This window comes from Callithrix jacchus, chromosome 19 (assembly GCF_049354715.1).
Source record: "Callithrix jacchus isolate 240 chromosome 19, calJac240_pri, whole genome shotgun sequence".
NCBI classification, from domain to species: domain Eukaryota; kingdom Metazoa; phylum Chordata; class Mammalia; order Primates; family Cebidae; genus Callithrix; species Callithrix jacchus.
This window is the reverse complement of record NC_133520.1, coordinates 6,036,464-6,052,295: the sequence shown is the minus strand read 5'-3', so window position 1 is coordinate 6,052,295 and position 15,832 is coordinate 6,036,464. Positions and strand designations below refer to the sequence as shown.

Genomic DNA, 15,832 nt, shown 5'->3' with positions numbered 1-15,832 from the left:
CTCAAATTTTGAGCTAGGTATCTTTTGAAAACTATATTTTTATAATTCAAGTATTTTCTACACAAAAACATCTGAATTCTCTAAAAATAGGTTGTCTGTGGCAGTTACTATTTGTGTTTGCTCTTATATTTTACTCTATGGTGTAGATGGCAGTGTGTGAGAAGACCTCTCTTGCTAAGCAAATTTAACCTTTTAAAATGCTTAGTCTGCTACTGCCGTATGCCATTAAACATTAAAACTATACCATTAACTTTTTCTCTAATTCTTTGCTCACCAAGCAGCCAGTTTAGATTTTCCAGATTTTGCTCAGGCCAGCTCTAAATGCCTGTCCTGCTTCAGAGAGACATTCCTCATTTCATTACTTTTTTTAAAAAGAGCACTTCTCTGCCTCCAATAGTAATGTGAATTATTTAAATGGAAACTGTTTTTCTTCATGATCCAGTTAACCCATTTATGTGCCACAACATTCATTCAGTCTCCATTCGTGGTTTGTACTCTGCTGTCCGCCCCTAAAGTCACTGCGTGTGTTCAGGCCCTTGTCATCTTTTATGCCAGTCCCCTAGCTAATCACCTCTCTATCTTCAGTCTCTCTTATACATCTGCTTCCAAATTCAGATTGTCTCTATAGCTGCTAGAGTGAACTTTCTAAAATACAAGTCTGTCCCTGTCATTATGTGCTTAAAATCTATCAAGTATGCTCCATTCCCTTGAGGGTCAACTCCATAGTTCTTAACAGAGGCCACTTTCCCCTCAGCTATCCCTGAGCTGCCTCTCCAGGTACACTTCCTGCGGTTTCTTCTGATGCTTCTTGAACTGTAGACACTCAACAGTTCCTCCATGCCACTCTAAACGTCTTTGTCTTTCTGTATGCTGTTTTTTCTGCAGTAAAAATGTCCTTCATTGTTTCTGCCTGGCAGTCACCTACCTACTCACATGTTCATTTTTCTTGGAGTAGCATAAATAAATAGTAAGCTACACAGACGGAGCACTCATTTGCTTCTTAAATGTAATTCCTAAAATATATTTGAGTTTAAATCTACATATTGGTATCTTCCATTTATTTGATGACCTGTTCTGTGTTCCTTTTTCCTTTTTTTGAATTATTAGAGTATTTTAAATTCTTCTGCTCCTCTCTATTTAAGTTTTGTGGTTACAGGTTGTTCTACTTGTCTTGTTGTCTTTACCTTAAAGGCCACAGTACGTATCCTGGACTTATTACAAAGTCTGACATAAGGGAGTTACCTCTTTCTTCATAGAGGAATTACCTTTCTTTTTTTGTGTGTGTGTGAGACAGGGTCTCTCTCTGTCGGCAGGCTGGAGTGCAGTGGCACGATCTCGGCTTACTGCAACTTCTGCCTCCTGGGCTCAAGTGATTCTCCTGCCTCAAGTAGCTGGGACTACAGGCGCCCACCACCATGCCTGGCTAATTTTTGTATTTTTAGTAGAGATGTATTTTGTTTCAGAGACGGGGTTTCACCATGTTGGCCAGGATGGTCTCAATCTCTTGACCTCATGATCCGCCCACCTCAGCTTCCCAAAGTGCTGGGACTACAGGCGTGAACCACCACACCAGGCACCAGGCCGAGGAGTTACCTCTTTCTGGGCTTTAACTTCCTCCTGACTTAAATGTTACTGTGGTAATGTATTGAAATGCTCTCTATAGCTCAGACTCCACAGATGTTTTGTGTTTTACAGTGCTATCCTGCTGATCCTAAATTTACATACATATTTACAGTTAGTATCACACTTTATTCTCCTGCATCTTCAGTCTTCCATTTGCGATCACTGTCATTCTATTTGAAGAATATACTTTAATTCAGGTTCAGTGCGTTCATTTTTGTATGAAAATGTCTTTATTTTGACTCTATTTTAAAAGGATTTTTTTTTTTTTTTAAGACAGAATTTCGCTCTTGTTGCCCAGGCTGGAGTGCAACAGTGCTATCCCTGCTCATCACAATTTCTGCCTTCCAGGTTCAAGTAATTCTCCTGCCTCAGTCTCCCGAGTAGCTGGGATTACAGGCATGCACCACCATGCCCAGCTAATTTCGTTTTTTTGTTTTTTTTAGTGGAGATGGGGTTTCTCCATGTTGGTCACACTGGTCTTGAACTCCTGACCTCAGGTGATCCACCTGCCGCGGGCTCCCAAAGTGCTGGGATTACAGGTGTGAGCCACTGTGCCCAGCCCTAAAAGGATCTTTCTACTGGTTATGGAATTTTGATCTTTCTACTGGTTATGGAATTTTCATAGTTGTTTAATACCGGCACTTTAAAGATAACCAGTTATCTTCTGGTTTTAAAGTTTCTTTGAGGAATCTATTATCATTCTTATTTTCTCTTTTTCAAATACATCATGCCTTCCCTAGCGGCCTTTAGTCATTTTTCTTTTTGGTTTTTCAGCAATTTTGTTGGGAGGCGCCTCATGTAGGGTTTTGTCATCACCCCCCCATCCCCACCCCCCTGCTTTTTCTTTTGCATTTATGCTGCTTGAGGTTATAAACCTCTCTTGAATTTGGGGCCTCTTTTTTCACATATTAATTCCATTTCATTTTCTCTTGTCCTGAGAATCCCATTAAACATACTAGGATCCCTCATCCCTACCCCTTGCCCAGTGCTCCTATATCCTGAATTTGCTTAATTCTGGATGTTTTCTGACTGGCTTCCCGTGTGCTAAAATGTCACCTCAGTTATCTAATCTGCTGAAATCATTAATTGAGTTCTTTTTGGTTTCACTTACTATTTTTCACTTTTATAGTTTCTGATCCTCTGCTGAAATTCATAATCTTGACTTTTACTTCCTTCCATATATAAGGCACAATTGTTTTAAAATCTGTGGTAATCCTATTATGTGGATCCCTTATGAGTCTGCTTCTCTTGTCTTTTAGATTGCAGTCACGTTGTCTTGTCTTATGGAATGCCTGGTTGGTTTTGATGGGGTGGTAAACATTGTTTATGAAAATTATAGGGGAAATTTGAGATCTCAGATGATGTTACCATCCTACAGAAAAGATTTGAGATTACCTCTAGCAGGTGGTGGTCACTTTATTCCAGTTAGCAATTAAGTTCATTGAAAAACGGCTTAGTCTGTTTAAAGGACATTATATTGCCTGTTCAGTACTCCAAGTTTGCAGCTCTTTTCTGGTCTCAACCCAAAGCCTAGGGCTTTTTCTTGGGGACCTTCTCATTGTGAGCCCTGAACTCCACCTCTTGTTTCTCTGAACCCAGGGATCTGTTGAAAGTTCTTCTCAACCTTCATATATGTCTGGCTTATCTTTAATGTGTGGATAAACCTGGGGGACAATGGCTTAAAATGCCAGACTTCCTTGTAATTCTGTGATTTTTCCTACTGGATTTTCTTCACTGCCTTATTAGCTTTCTGATGCCTTCAAGCACATTCTTTCTATTTTTGTCCATATGTTCTTATCTTCAGTGTTTGCAGACTAACTGATCCGTTATTGGAAGCAAAATTCTCTTGAATCTTTCTCTAAGACTTGTTTTTTCCACATCCCCTCCTAAGCCAGAGTCAGGGAGGGATTGTTCTATTCTTATACCCACCTTTTATACATTCAATTGTGAGCTCTTTTAGTGCAGAGGTGGTACTTACCATACCCAAACCTTTATCTTAGCCTCTTATAAGGTAACTAGTATGTTACAACCACTCACAAATATTGCTGAAATATGAAATGCGCAGTTATAAAGGAATACATCAGCTTTTCTCTTTGTTGTTATTAACCTTTTTTACTATAGCTCCATTTCTGTTGCCAATTTATAGAAAAGTTTCAAGTATCTTTTGTATCAGAACTATGAGTAAAGAAGTACAAGGGTAACTGCAAGTAGCACTTTTAAACCATTAAATGTTGCTGCCTTTACGGTCTGTGTTACAGTATGTTGACGTCTTGAGCTTGAGAATTATCAGGTTAAAACCAGTTTTCAGTACATAGCACCCTGATTACGGGACAGTTGGATTCTTTTTCTGTTCAATAGACATTGGCAATACTCAGATTTGTCTCTCTGCTTAATCATGATTCCTTTGAAATAGGTAGGGGAGCTCCGTATCTGAAGTGTGAAAATGTTCTGTGGTTAACTGTACAGTTAGAAGGCATGTTCTGAAAAGCCCTTTCGTTGGCTGTCTTTATCATGGTACCAGTCTTGGATTGAGAAACAGCGCATAAGAAAGTTAATTAGTGGTTTTTCCATGGTTAAAAATAAGAGAAGTAATTATCCCCTGTTTTATCCTAATAAGCTTAACTGTGTCCTGGCTTTCTACATTGAAAAGTGAGCATTCATCATTTCAACACAGCAGTCTTTCCCATGGGAAACACAGTGTTTGTTTATTACATTTACTTACTAGTGAGAAAAGAATTATGAGACATTAGAAAATGCAGGTGATGTATCAACAGGCTGCAGTTGGATTTTTATCCTAAAGGACACTTTGAATTCCTTCCTATGACTTTGTATAGTCTGTGCATTTTTAAGAATAGGATAGGAAGTGACATTTTAATAGAGAATTCAGACAGAATGCCAGGAGGAAAAGAGAAATACTTTCACTGACAACCGGTTTTATCGTAGGAAATTAAGTCAAGAAGAGTATGAGCGGCAAGAACGAGAGCAGAGGCTATCAGCCGCTGATGAAAAGGCAGTTTCGGCTGCAGAGGAAGTAAAAACTTACAAGTAAGTTCACCCTCTAAGACGGTGTCACTGGCTAATGAAACTAGTTTTTTTTTTTAGCCTGAAAGTGTAAATAAATGGTCAGAGGACATGAATACATAAACTCACACAAAAGAAAAACTAAATTTTAAGTTAACAAATGGAAAAATATTAACAAATACCCAGTGCTGGCAAAACTGTAAGGGAACTTGGTTCACGCAAACAGCTCTGGGGGTAGAGGGCGGGGAGGGGGGCAGTGTGTTGTGTGATGTATCAAAAGCCATTAAATGTGTTGTATGATGTATCAAAAGCCATTAAAGTGATTTTGCCATTTGATAGACCCAGTAATTCTACCTTTGGGAAATTTTTTTATTATATAATTAAAGGATGAAAAAAGGAAAAAAGGGTTTATAGTGGACGATAACAGGATTATTTGAGAAAAATATTTAGGAACAGTTGAAGTAGCTCTATTGGGGTGCAGTTGTTAGGGTAAGTGTTAACATCGTCACATTGTTTGGGTTTTATTCGGTTGTGCCTTAACTCATAAAGCCAAGTGTAATTTTTAGGCGGAGAATTGAAGAATTGGAGGATGAATTACAGAAAACAGAGCGGTTATTTAAAAACCAGGTAATGATTCTAGTCTCCTATTTAGTGCCCAGAATTCTTTGATAATGAATGCAGGCGATTAGAATGAATCTGTAAGCATATTTTGTGATGTATTATCTTTTTTAGATCGCCACCCATGAGAAGAAAGCTCATGAAAACTGGGTAAGATTTCTTTTTTCTTTCCTGTATTTGGTGCATCGTCTCCTAGAACTTAATTTGAATATATTTCTTCCGTAGCTCAAAGCTCGTGCTGCAGAAAGAGCTATAGCCGAAGAGAAAAGGGAAGCTACCAACTTGAGACACAAGTATGTGATTTGGATGCCTGTGTTTTCAGTGTTATCTCTGAAGGAATTGGTTTCTGTTTCATACTTAAGTCTTTCTTAAATACTCTTTCTCTATATTCAAGATTATTGGAATTAACACAAAAGATGGCAACGCTGCAGGAAGAACCTGTGATTGTAAAACCAATGCCGGGAAGACCAAATACACAAACCCCTCCCCGGAGAGGTAAGGGAGCACCTTGTGAAGGGCAACAATCTGTTTGTGGTGTAAAATGTATGTAAATGACTTTTGTTTGTGTTTAGTGGTTATGATACCCTAGGAATAATCTCAAGAACTTAAGAAAAAAAGGCTGTCTTAAAATGGTAACAAGACGCTGTCATCTTTAGGTCCTCTGAGCCAGAATGGCTCTTTTGGCCCATCCCCTGTGAGCGGTGGAGAATGCTCCCCTCCACTGACAGTGGATCCACCTGCAAGACCGCTCTCTGATACTGTCAGTCAAAGAGCTATGCCTAGATTTGGTGAGCATTCACGTTTCCTTGCAATACTGTTTCAGGTGGCTTTTTCCCTTTTATTTGAGGATTCTAATGCAAACAACACCCTAGAATTTGGGTCTGTCCAGTATAAAAAAGGAAATTTCTTAATTTGTCTTGGTGGATAAGTCTTCAACTGCAAGGTTTGTTTTAGAACAAAAAGCATTTATTATTTCCATTAAGGTCCTTTTATTGTTTCTTTTTTATTTTTTTACTATGAAGTGTAAAAAAATTTATACTTTATCTTTAAAGTTCTGTGGGATTCCTCTCCCAAATACAGCTGACCCTTGAACAACACAGGTTTGATTTGTGCAGGTCTGCTTATATGCAGAGTTTTTTCAAAAAATACCTTGGGAAATTTTTTGGAACTTTGCAATAATTTGAAAGAACTTGCAGATGAACCACACAGCCTAGAAATTTTATAAAAAATTTAGGTATGTCATGAATGCATAAAATATATGTAGATACTAGTCTATTTTATCATATACTATTGTAAAATATACAAAAATCTATTTTAAAAAGTTTATCAACACTTGCGCAAACACAGATATACATGACACCATTCACAATTGGGAGAAAGTAAACACATGTAAAGACACAGTATTAAATCATAAATGCATCAAGTTAGCTGTAGTATACACTGTACTGTAATAATTTCATCGCCACCTCCTGTTGCTATGGCGGTGAGCTCAAGTGTGGCGAGTATCCGCTTTAAACACGTGTCTGTTAATCTCCATGTAAACATAATCTTTCACAGTTGTTGTGTATTTTTTATGTTTAGTGCAATAACATAAACCTGGAATAACACCACGTGGCCCATATGAAATGCCGCTAGTGATGCCGGAATTATTCTCAAGAAGCAAATTCATGACATCACTAGAAAAGCTGAATTGCTTTGATATAGACCAGACACTGGAGTGTGCAGCAGCAGTTATCTGTCATTTCTGTCACGAGTCCTCTTGTAAACAGATCCTGTACCTTACAGTATAGACAAATACAGTACAGTATTGTGCATACATTTCCTCCTAGGATTTCAGTAACATTTTCTTTAGCTTACCTCTACTAAGGTAAGAATACAGTATACAATATATATATACAGAATATGTGTTAATCAACTGTTTATGTTACTGGTAAGGCTTCTGGTTAGTAGTAGGCTATTTATTAGTAGCTAGGCTTTGGGGAGTCAAAAGTTACACATGGGTTTTTGGCTGCACAGGGGATCAGCACACCTAACCCCTGCATTGTTCAAGAATCAACTGTATTTGCCTTAGTAACTTCATAGTTTATGAGGCATACATGTTTCCACTTCTCATTACTATACTGTGAAATGCTGTTGAGTCTATTGTGAATCCTAAATATGTCTACACTAGTAAGATATGGAAGTCAGATTATATATACACTGAACAACAATCACAATGTAGAATACTGTATATAGAAGTCCATAGCTTGAAGTATAGACCAGAGCCATGAATGTGCAGGTTTATTGTTCTTTCAGTGCAAGGCATTGCTTATTTTAATTCTTTAAGTCCGTGCATAAATTATAAATGATTTGCCTTCATGAGTATCGGGAGACCCGTTTTTAATGTTGCTTTCCAGATAGACTTGAACCCTAACCTGTCTACAATTTGTTATTTCTTCTGAAAAATACATACAAGGGCTCTGTTATTTCTTTCACAAGGTTCTGTGGACGGGCCTCTGACTCATCCTCGATGGTCAGCTGAGGCATCTGGGAAACCCTCTCCTTCTGGTAAGGGAGCAAGAGTGTTTAAAGAGTCTAAAACCATGCAGGAAGTGGGGAGAGGATTTTTTTTATCGTCCTCTTAGAGTACACAAGTCAGAATAAGCCTATGTCAATTCTCTGGTCTCTGACAGATCCAGGACCTGGTACAGCTGCCATGATGAACAACAGCTCAAGAGGCCCTTCCCCTACCCGGATGATGGACGAAGGCAGGGTAAATGGACCCATTTTGAATAGTTATTTCAGGAACATGTAGCTTTTCCTACAACTCTCTTTGCTTCATCTCCTATTTGTGTGTTCTATTTGTACTATCTCATTTATTTTTCTAAAAAAGCAAACTGTTCTCCAAGAGCTTGAAGTCCCCTCCGTTCCCAGCATTACATCTTCAGCTGAGCATCCAGTAGCAGTAAGTATTTAGAAGTGTGGACTGAACTGGGCTATAAATTGCCTGGCGATATTGATCTTTTGTCCGCGACTTGGGAGTGTTGCTGAAGTCTGACTGATTTGTTTGCCTTTTCTCCCTCTCCTGTTTGATTAGACATTTAACCTGTGTAGAGCATTTGCTGTAACTGTAATTAACTTAAACAAAAGTGCAAAGTCCCCACTTTTCTGCATTTCAGGGTTTAATGCTCTTATGCAAAGTAAATTCATTGTAAGTTGTGTAATTCATTGTTATGTCTTCCTTTGGAAATGTGCTGTTTAAGAATATCTCCAATTGTATACTAGGCAAAAACCTATTTTGAATGATCTGAAATTACAGATTGATAACAGAAGAATGTTTGTTGGAAGTGAAGTACTGAGTAGTGGAAGTCTATAATTACCCATTGGGCCAGTTCTCAGCAGTGGCCTTAAACAGCGTTCACATAAGCGTATTCTCTTGTAACTTGTGTAGCTGTTAAGGCTGGTAAGTCCTCTAGTCAGCCCTCACCATGCTTCTCTGTATTGAAATCAAAGTACATTTATTTTAATGATTGAGAGTTTCCAAACCACTTTCCCATAGGGAATGACTAGTCGGTGTCTCGTAGTGGACAGTATTACTAGTGAATGAATGTAATTAGAGTGTGCCGGTGTCATTTGTGTATATAACATTTTTTCTCTTGGAAAATGCTTCGGAGTTCCAGCACATGACTCGAGGAATACACATCTCTTGAGAAATGTTTTTGTCCAAGGGCAGCTTGGATAAGAGCCAAGACCCCTCTGAAGTAGAAGACTTCAAAGAGAGTAGAGACTACTTTGTTAGAGAGGAGAAGTAGAGGTGGAAAGAACATGGCCTTGGAGTCAAACCTGGCATTGAATTCCATCCCAGCTTCTTACATGCTGTGTGACTGACAGCAAATTATCTAATACTCTCTGTGCCTCTGTTCCCGCATATTTAGAACAAGATGGTCCTATTAGAGATTTAGAGATAGGAGAATTAGAGTTAACATACGTAAGGCCTGTTGAAGGTACTGTGAATAATGCTGTTACATGGTAGAGAATGGATTTTTCATTCCCTTTTATTCTCCGCATTCTACATATGGAAATTATTCTGACGGGAGGGAGGGATGTGCAGAGGGAGCGCCTGCCGTAGAGACAGTATTAGTCAGGAATGACTTCCCTTTATAACCTTTGCTTGCCCTTCCATTGCAGATATAAGCAATAATACGATTATAGCAAAAGTGTTCACTCCTGTGACATACTTTTAACCTTTCTAAGCTGTCAGTGGGAACAAATGAGAGTGGTAGTTGTTGCATTGATTCTGCCCTTTGGACAAGTGCCTGACATGTGCTTCATTGGGTTTTAGTTGTTACTGGTGCTGGTACTTTTGTCTGTCACATCAGAGCATTTCAAAACTTCAATTGCTTCTACTCTGCAGGTTAATATGACTCCAAAAGGGCCCCCTCCTTTCCCAGGAGTCCCTCTTATGAGCACCCCCATGGGAGGCCCTGTACCACCACCCATTCGATATGGACCACCACCTCAGCTCTGTGGACCTTTTGGGCCTCGGCCAATTCCTCCACCCTTTGGTAAGATGATCTGAACAGTAGTAACTGACTGTAAAGCATGGTCATCTTCTCTCTATCCCTTGCTAAAACACCTGCAATTGCTGGGCTTCGAAATGCAGCGATGAAGCTGACTGAGTACATCGTAACTTCTCCCCAAGTTTCTTAAGACACAAAGGAAGCTGCATAATGTCCTTTATTAGATGGGCAATAAGTGTCTCTAATAGAACAAGGAAATGGGCTATTTATAGAAAGCCAGAAATATTCAGCACATGTTTTTTGAATATCTCTGGCTGGGTACTAGGTTCTGCAATGGATAGCAAGGTAGATAAAACACATCCCCTAATTAAGATGTCCTGTAGGTCACAGATATACACAGTCTACAACATAAAGCTTCTAATCACCCACAACAGAAGCATGAGCAGTGGGTGACAGAATATTAGAGAGGGAAAGATAAAACCCTCAACCCTCACCTTGGGGAATACAAAGGAGGGAGATAGGAAAGAGAAGGAAGATTTTAACTGCTGTCTAATGAATGCTGCTGATTTAATTAGATGAAGCTGGAAGACCTTTTCCAGCAGGGCCAGCACCTGGATTATCATGGCATGTATTAGGCACATGTTGAGCTACTACATAAATTTTTAATATACAGTAGTAAACAATGGAATTTATCAAAATGTTGGTTGCAATGAAGCCACATTTAGTCTGTCTTCTTGTTATGGTATATAGTACTTTCAAGTACAAATCTATGTCAATATAAAGATGACAGGCCAGGCACAGTGGCTCATGCCTGTAATTCCAGCACTTTGGGAGGCTGAGGCACGTGGATCCCTTGAGCCTAGGAGTTTGAGACTAGCCTGGGCAACGTGGTGAAACCCTGTCTTTTCAAAAAATACAAAAATTAGGTGGGTGTGGTGGTTTGCACCTGTTGTCCCAGCTACTCGGAGTCTGAGAGGGGAGGATCGATTGAGCCCAGGAGATTGAGGCTGCAGTGAGCCATGATCACTTCACTCCAGTCCAGCCTGACTGACAGGCAAGACTCTGCCTCCAGAAACAAGGGATGACAGAATATATTAACATACCTGGCATCGTCTTAATTTATTCGAAGGAATTTACTCTACATAATTTTTGTTTTCCAGGCCCTGGTATGCGTCCACCATTAGGCTTAGAATTTGCACCAGGAAGACGGGATGTGCCACTCCACCCTCGGGCATTTATACCAGGACAGGCACCATTTAGACCTTTAGGTCCTCTTGCCCCAAGAGAGTACTTTATTCCTGGTACCCGATTACCACCCCCAGCCCATGTTCCCCAGGATTACCCACCACCACCTGCCGCAAGAGACTTACTACCGCCAGGCTCTGTAGATGAGCCTCCTCCTGCCTCTCAGCACTAGTCAGGACTGTGCATTATTCATGACCAGAAAGGACTTCAAAATCCAAGTGTATTTTAAAAGATCTGTTAGAACTAAGCTGCCTTGGCAGTGTGCATTTTTGAGCCAAACACTTCATAAATGTCATTTCTTCCCTAAATAAAAATCACCTTTTAAGCTATAGCGTCCTTACTACTTTGAAATGTGCAATAAAGAATACTTGTGTTTTAGCTAATGTGGCATTGTAATTGCTAAATGATTTAGAATGTCATGAAAAATATGAACATTTCCTGTGGAAATTCTTTAAGGACATGTATTTCCATCATCCTGTTTTTAGCGTACACCGGCTGAATACGGGGCAATGGTGTTTATAAGCAATATTGTTTTTTTTTAAAAACTATCTGGTCCCAAAGACTGTTACACTAAAAATGTTTACTAAAAGATCACTAAACTTTCTCTCCCCTCTTGCTAAAGTTCTTTGTAGTAATCGCTCATAAAAAGTTGTTTATTAATATTTCACAAATGTCTGTTGATTCACTGGACTCTTAGGAGGCTTGTGCCATTTGGAAAACATGTAAACTCAGTCTCCCAGAACTGAAGATGGTGGCTGGCAGCACACTTCCGGCCGCTCCCCTCAGACACCTGTGAAGTCTGCAAGTGATGTCTTTTTATTTCAAAGGAGTGAGTGGGTTCCCACTTGTGCAGCATTCACATGCCTGCTTTATGGCACTTACTGTCTATTTGAGAATGGTTTTCAGAGAGTGAGTTTACATTAGTAGCAAGAGGTGTTTGACCTGAGGTTCTATGGCTTTCACCATTCCTGTAGAAAGGGCGCACAACAGAAAAGTGAAAACGATGTGTCATAAAAGTACTAAAATCTTTTTAAGATTTTAAAATGTGTGGTCTCTTATCTTTCCCATACCTTGCCACTGATTTTCAAGGAATACAATAAAAGGATTGGAAAAGTCTAACGCCATGAGAAAGAATGATGTAGGGCTGTGATGCTTACACCATGCCCTAGGTCAGTAACCAAGGGTTGAAATTAGTTCTTTTTTGGGGGGGAAAGGGGGGGTGACAGATTCCAAAATTAATATTTAAACAATGGTGCTTTCATTTAAAAATCATTAACTATCTGGAATTGCACCATACTTAAAAGTCTTATTTATTACTACACAGTGTCTTTAAAACAATGTTTCTTTAAAAACTATGTTTCTAAGAACTCTTCAGACATTTTAATTACAATAATAATGGCACTCCTTTTAAGGAGTTTAAGATTTAGATTAGGATCATAAAAGGCTGACACTTTCCTTAATTGCTAGGCTATATTCTTCCATTCTTTAAAGCCCTATGATGTAACATTTTTGAAACTTAGTGTATGACTTGTCACTGTTTTGATATTTAATCGATTAATACCTTGTATAAAGGAGCCAAAGCTTTGACATGAAACAAAATTTTCTCTTTATACTAAAAGACTGAAGATAGTTTAGAAAGATAAGGACCTTTGAAAGAAGACAACTCTTTCACAGTTCATAAGGAATATATGAATTCTTCAGGAAAAGAGAATTCAGTCTGTATTTCTTCTCATTTAATATCAAGAATAGAAATTAGGAAAACTCCATAGAGGGCGTAGGCCTCTTTTAACCATGTAAAATAAGATTAAGTCACAAATACAGCTTTTGAGTTTACCTGTCAATCTCTTTAGAACACAAAACAATGCTGCAGTTAATAGTTTCTAATTATTTTTTTTTTTTTAGACAAAGTTTGGCTCTTGTTGCTCAGCCTGGAGTGCAATGGCACGATCTCACTCACCTCAACTTCCGCATCCCAGGTTCAAGTGATACCCCTGCCTCAGCCCCGAGTTGCTGAAATTACAGGCATACACCACCACGCCCGGCTAAATTTTTTTGTATTTTTAGTAGTGATGGGGTTTCTCCATGTTGGTCAGGCCGGTCTTGAACTCCCAGCCTCAGATGATCTGCCCACCTCAGCCTCCCAAAGTGGTGGGATTACAGGCGTGAGCCACCAAGCCTGGCCAGTTTCTAATTTTAAATGTCATTTAAATGTAAATTATGCCATCTAGGAAGGTAAGTAGGAAAGGTAAATTAAATCCATTTTTAAAATTCAAAATTAGAGTATTTTTCCCCCTCTAAAGCCTTTTTTGTTGATTTTTCTGTATCTGATATCACTGAGGAATTGGTAAACTGTAAAGATTCCAGTGTAGCTTATCTGAGAAGTTGTGAACCAGTCCATAATTGCTTCCTCTCACATCCATCTGATTGCACCATTTCTACAGCAAAGCCCAAGCAGGGTGCCCATATGCAGATGGTACAGGGAGTATCATCCATCACTCAAATAACTTCTCCATCTCTAAAGTTTCATCTCTCTCAGAAGTCATCGCCAACTAATTGTGTCTGGATTTAGTTGCTAAAATTGTCTTTATTTATGAAGCAGCAATATTTGGCCTAAAAACAGATCTACTATAGTTGTAGTTATAGCATCAGTGGCTGATGTTTTTCATTGAAAGGTAAATTTAAATAATTTGTGGGATGTGGTATATTCTGTGTCAACTTCAAGACAATCCCTCATTTTTTTGTTACATTCAAGGCTGAATTAAAGTTAACCTAATCACAGTGTTAAATTTAAGCTTCTTTAATGTTGATGAAAGGTATTTGTAGTTCATATAAACCATACTTATGTGAAGGATAGCAGATGCTTCATATAAATTATCACTTCGATATACATATCCTATGGTTTATGAAAAAAGAGAAAAAATAATACATCGTTTTTGCTACATTTTAATGGTTTTTTTTAAGGGACTGTTTCTTGGGTCTTGTCAGCAACATCAAACAAAAGGTACTGAGTACTCCACAGGGTACAGAGTGCTGCCAAGCACCTTAGGAAAATGACATGACGTGGAGAAAATGCGCTTCTTGCTCCTTGAAGAGCTTACAGTCTAGGGATTTGACAACTCACAGTCTTAAGAACTGAGGGAACAAAGTAAGGCAAATTCTTCATCCCCCAGAGCTACTGTGGACTGAATCCTTTTAGGATTTGGAATTAATCCAACCAAGGTAAGAGACAAGACGAAATTTGGCCGAGAATTCTTTCAGGCTCACGTAGTTTTTATTAACATCCATCTAGTAAACAGAATGGACCTAACAGACAACTGAAAGTAAAGACTAGATCTCCTGAAGTGCAAGGGCTAAAACAACTTAATTGTGGTTACTTATTTTAAAAAAGCAAACATACTGAATGGTATGACTAGGGAGATTACACTAGTTTAGAAATAGGCCAGGTACTGACACTGCCTTCACCTCATGCATTGCTCATTTAAAATAGTGAATATTAAAATATGTGGGCTTTACATCTAACCCACAGAAAGCCCACCACAAATCTTAATGTACTGTGTATCAAATATCCACCTTGTGTACTATGAAAGTTTTCTTTATGCCCCATTAAGTCAAAAGTAAATAGTCAAATTATAGTAAGCTAATGAACTGCATATTTTCATATGGATGAATGTCAGTATATCTAAATAGGAAATAAATGGCGATCCTATCTACCTATATAAAAAAAATAGAGTATCTTTCCAGATTTTGCATACTCTCAGTATAAGAGGTATGCAGGTTTTAAGGTTTCACAATCAGTTGTCAGAAAAACAGCAGTTCCGCCTGCAGTATCTCATTAGCATCTGACTCAATTATTTTTAGATTATATTATTTAAAAGATGTTGTAAACCCATCTAAACATTTGTAATTCTTTTGAGATGGTTCCAATGTTAACCCTAGAATCATCATCAGAAAGAGTAATAATGTGATGTAGAAGAACGGCTAATCAACATGACTAAAAATATGCTCACTTTCAGAAAAACAATCTGGTCATCTGGAAACTATCACAGCTACAACCTAGGGAACACTCCCTTATGGGATACTGATCTGGCCAAGGCACACTTTCTAAGCAGGAAAAACTATCAGATCAGGGTGAGTTTAGGCCACTTCAGAGGAGCAGCCTATAAATATCCAGACAGACCTTGTTAGGCAGCAGAACTGGTCCAATTCCTCTCAAAGCAGTATGACACTATCTTACCCACATCAACCCAAAGCTTGAAGTTAAATCAAAAGAGCATATTGGAGCAAAAGTGAACAGATGTGTAAACTCTAGCACATTCTTATTGCTGTATGAAGTCTGAAGATGAGCACATCCCACAACAGTATTGTTCCAGGAAGCAGGGTAGGAGTAGTGGTAAATCAGAAAATAGACTATTAATTGCACAATTAATAGAAAAGTAAAAACATGTTTCAAAATCTACAAGAGACCTGTATCCAAAGGAGTCTTATACATCAGTGATGTGCTGGACTTTGATTCCGTGGTCCAGGTTTGCAGAGGACTCCCTCCGGCCTACTGGTCTGGGTACGGCTTGCTTCCTGCTGTTGAAGGGTGAATATGCTACACAGAGCTATGATGGTTTCTACTGAGTGGTGACATTCACAGAAGTTCCAGGTTCTTCGTGTCAGGATCATTCCTTGTGCAAAGTTTGATGTAGATGAAGATAAAGTGGTTTCTTGGTCAATAATTGCAATTTCTTTCTTTTAAAGTCAGTGGGTTTCTTGTATCTGTAATTACAACAGAAAGACCATTGTTTAAAATACTAAATTATTCCAGGGTTAAATACTGGATA

At 38.7% G+C, this 15,832-nt stretch overlaps 2 protein-coding genes across 11 annotated transcripts in view; one reads left to right on the top strand and one right to left on the bottom strand.

The window, feature by feature from the left end:
• Positions 1 to 11,677, top strand: part of MIA3 (MIA SH3 domain ER export factor 3) — a 71,111-nt gene extending 59,434 nt beyond the window's left edge. For 4 of the 10 annotated variants that reach the window (XM_035280645.3, XM_054248043.2, XM_035280642.3 and 1 more), the window contains 11 exons: positions 4,567 to 4,668; positions 5,211 to 5,271; positions 5,377 to 5,412; positions 5,488 to 5,555; positions 5,657 to 5,757; positions 5,919 to 6,050; positions 7,741 to 7,809; positions 7,935 to 8,014; positions 8,135 to 8,206; positions 9,656 to 9,806; positions 10,922 to 11,677. In XM_035280645.3, coding sequence (XP_035136536.2) covers positions 4,567 to 4,668; positions 5,211 to 5,271; positions 5,377 to 5,412; positions 5,488 to 5,555; positions 5,657 to 5,757; positions 5,919 to 6,050; positions 7,741 to 7,809; positions 7,935 to 8,014; positions 8,135 to 8,206; positions 9,656 to 9,806; positions 10,922 to 11,178 — 1,129 coding nt within the window. In that variant the 3' untranslated portion in view covers positions 11,179 to 11,677. Of the gene's footprint in view, positions 1 to 1,463; positions 1,638 to 4,566; positions 4,670 to 5,210; positions 5,272 to 5,376; positions 5,413 to 5,487; positions 5,556 to 5,656; positions 5,758 to 5,918; positions 6,051 to 7,740; positions 7,810 to 7,934; positions 8,015 to 8,134; positions 8,207 to 9,655; positions 9,807 to 10,921 lie in introns of those variants that run through there. The other 6 variants (XM_078356462.1, XM_035280643.3, XM_035280647.3 and 3 more) reach the window with 4 other exon arrangements.
• Positions 11,678 to 13,936: 2,259 nt separating this feature from the next.
• Positions 13,937 to 15,832, bottom strand: part of AIDA (axin interactor, dorsalization associated) — a 43,670-nt gene continuing 41,774 nt past the window's right edge. Inside the window, exon 10 of the mRNA XM_035280649.3 lies at positions 13,937 to 15,767. Within this exon, the coding sequence (XP_035136540.1) occupies positions 15,671 to 15,767 (97 nt within the window). The 3' untranslated portion in view covers positions 13,937 to 15,670. The remainder of the gene's footprint in view (positions 15,768 to 15,832) is intronic.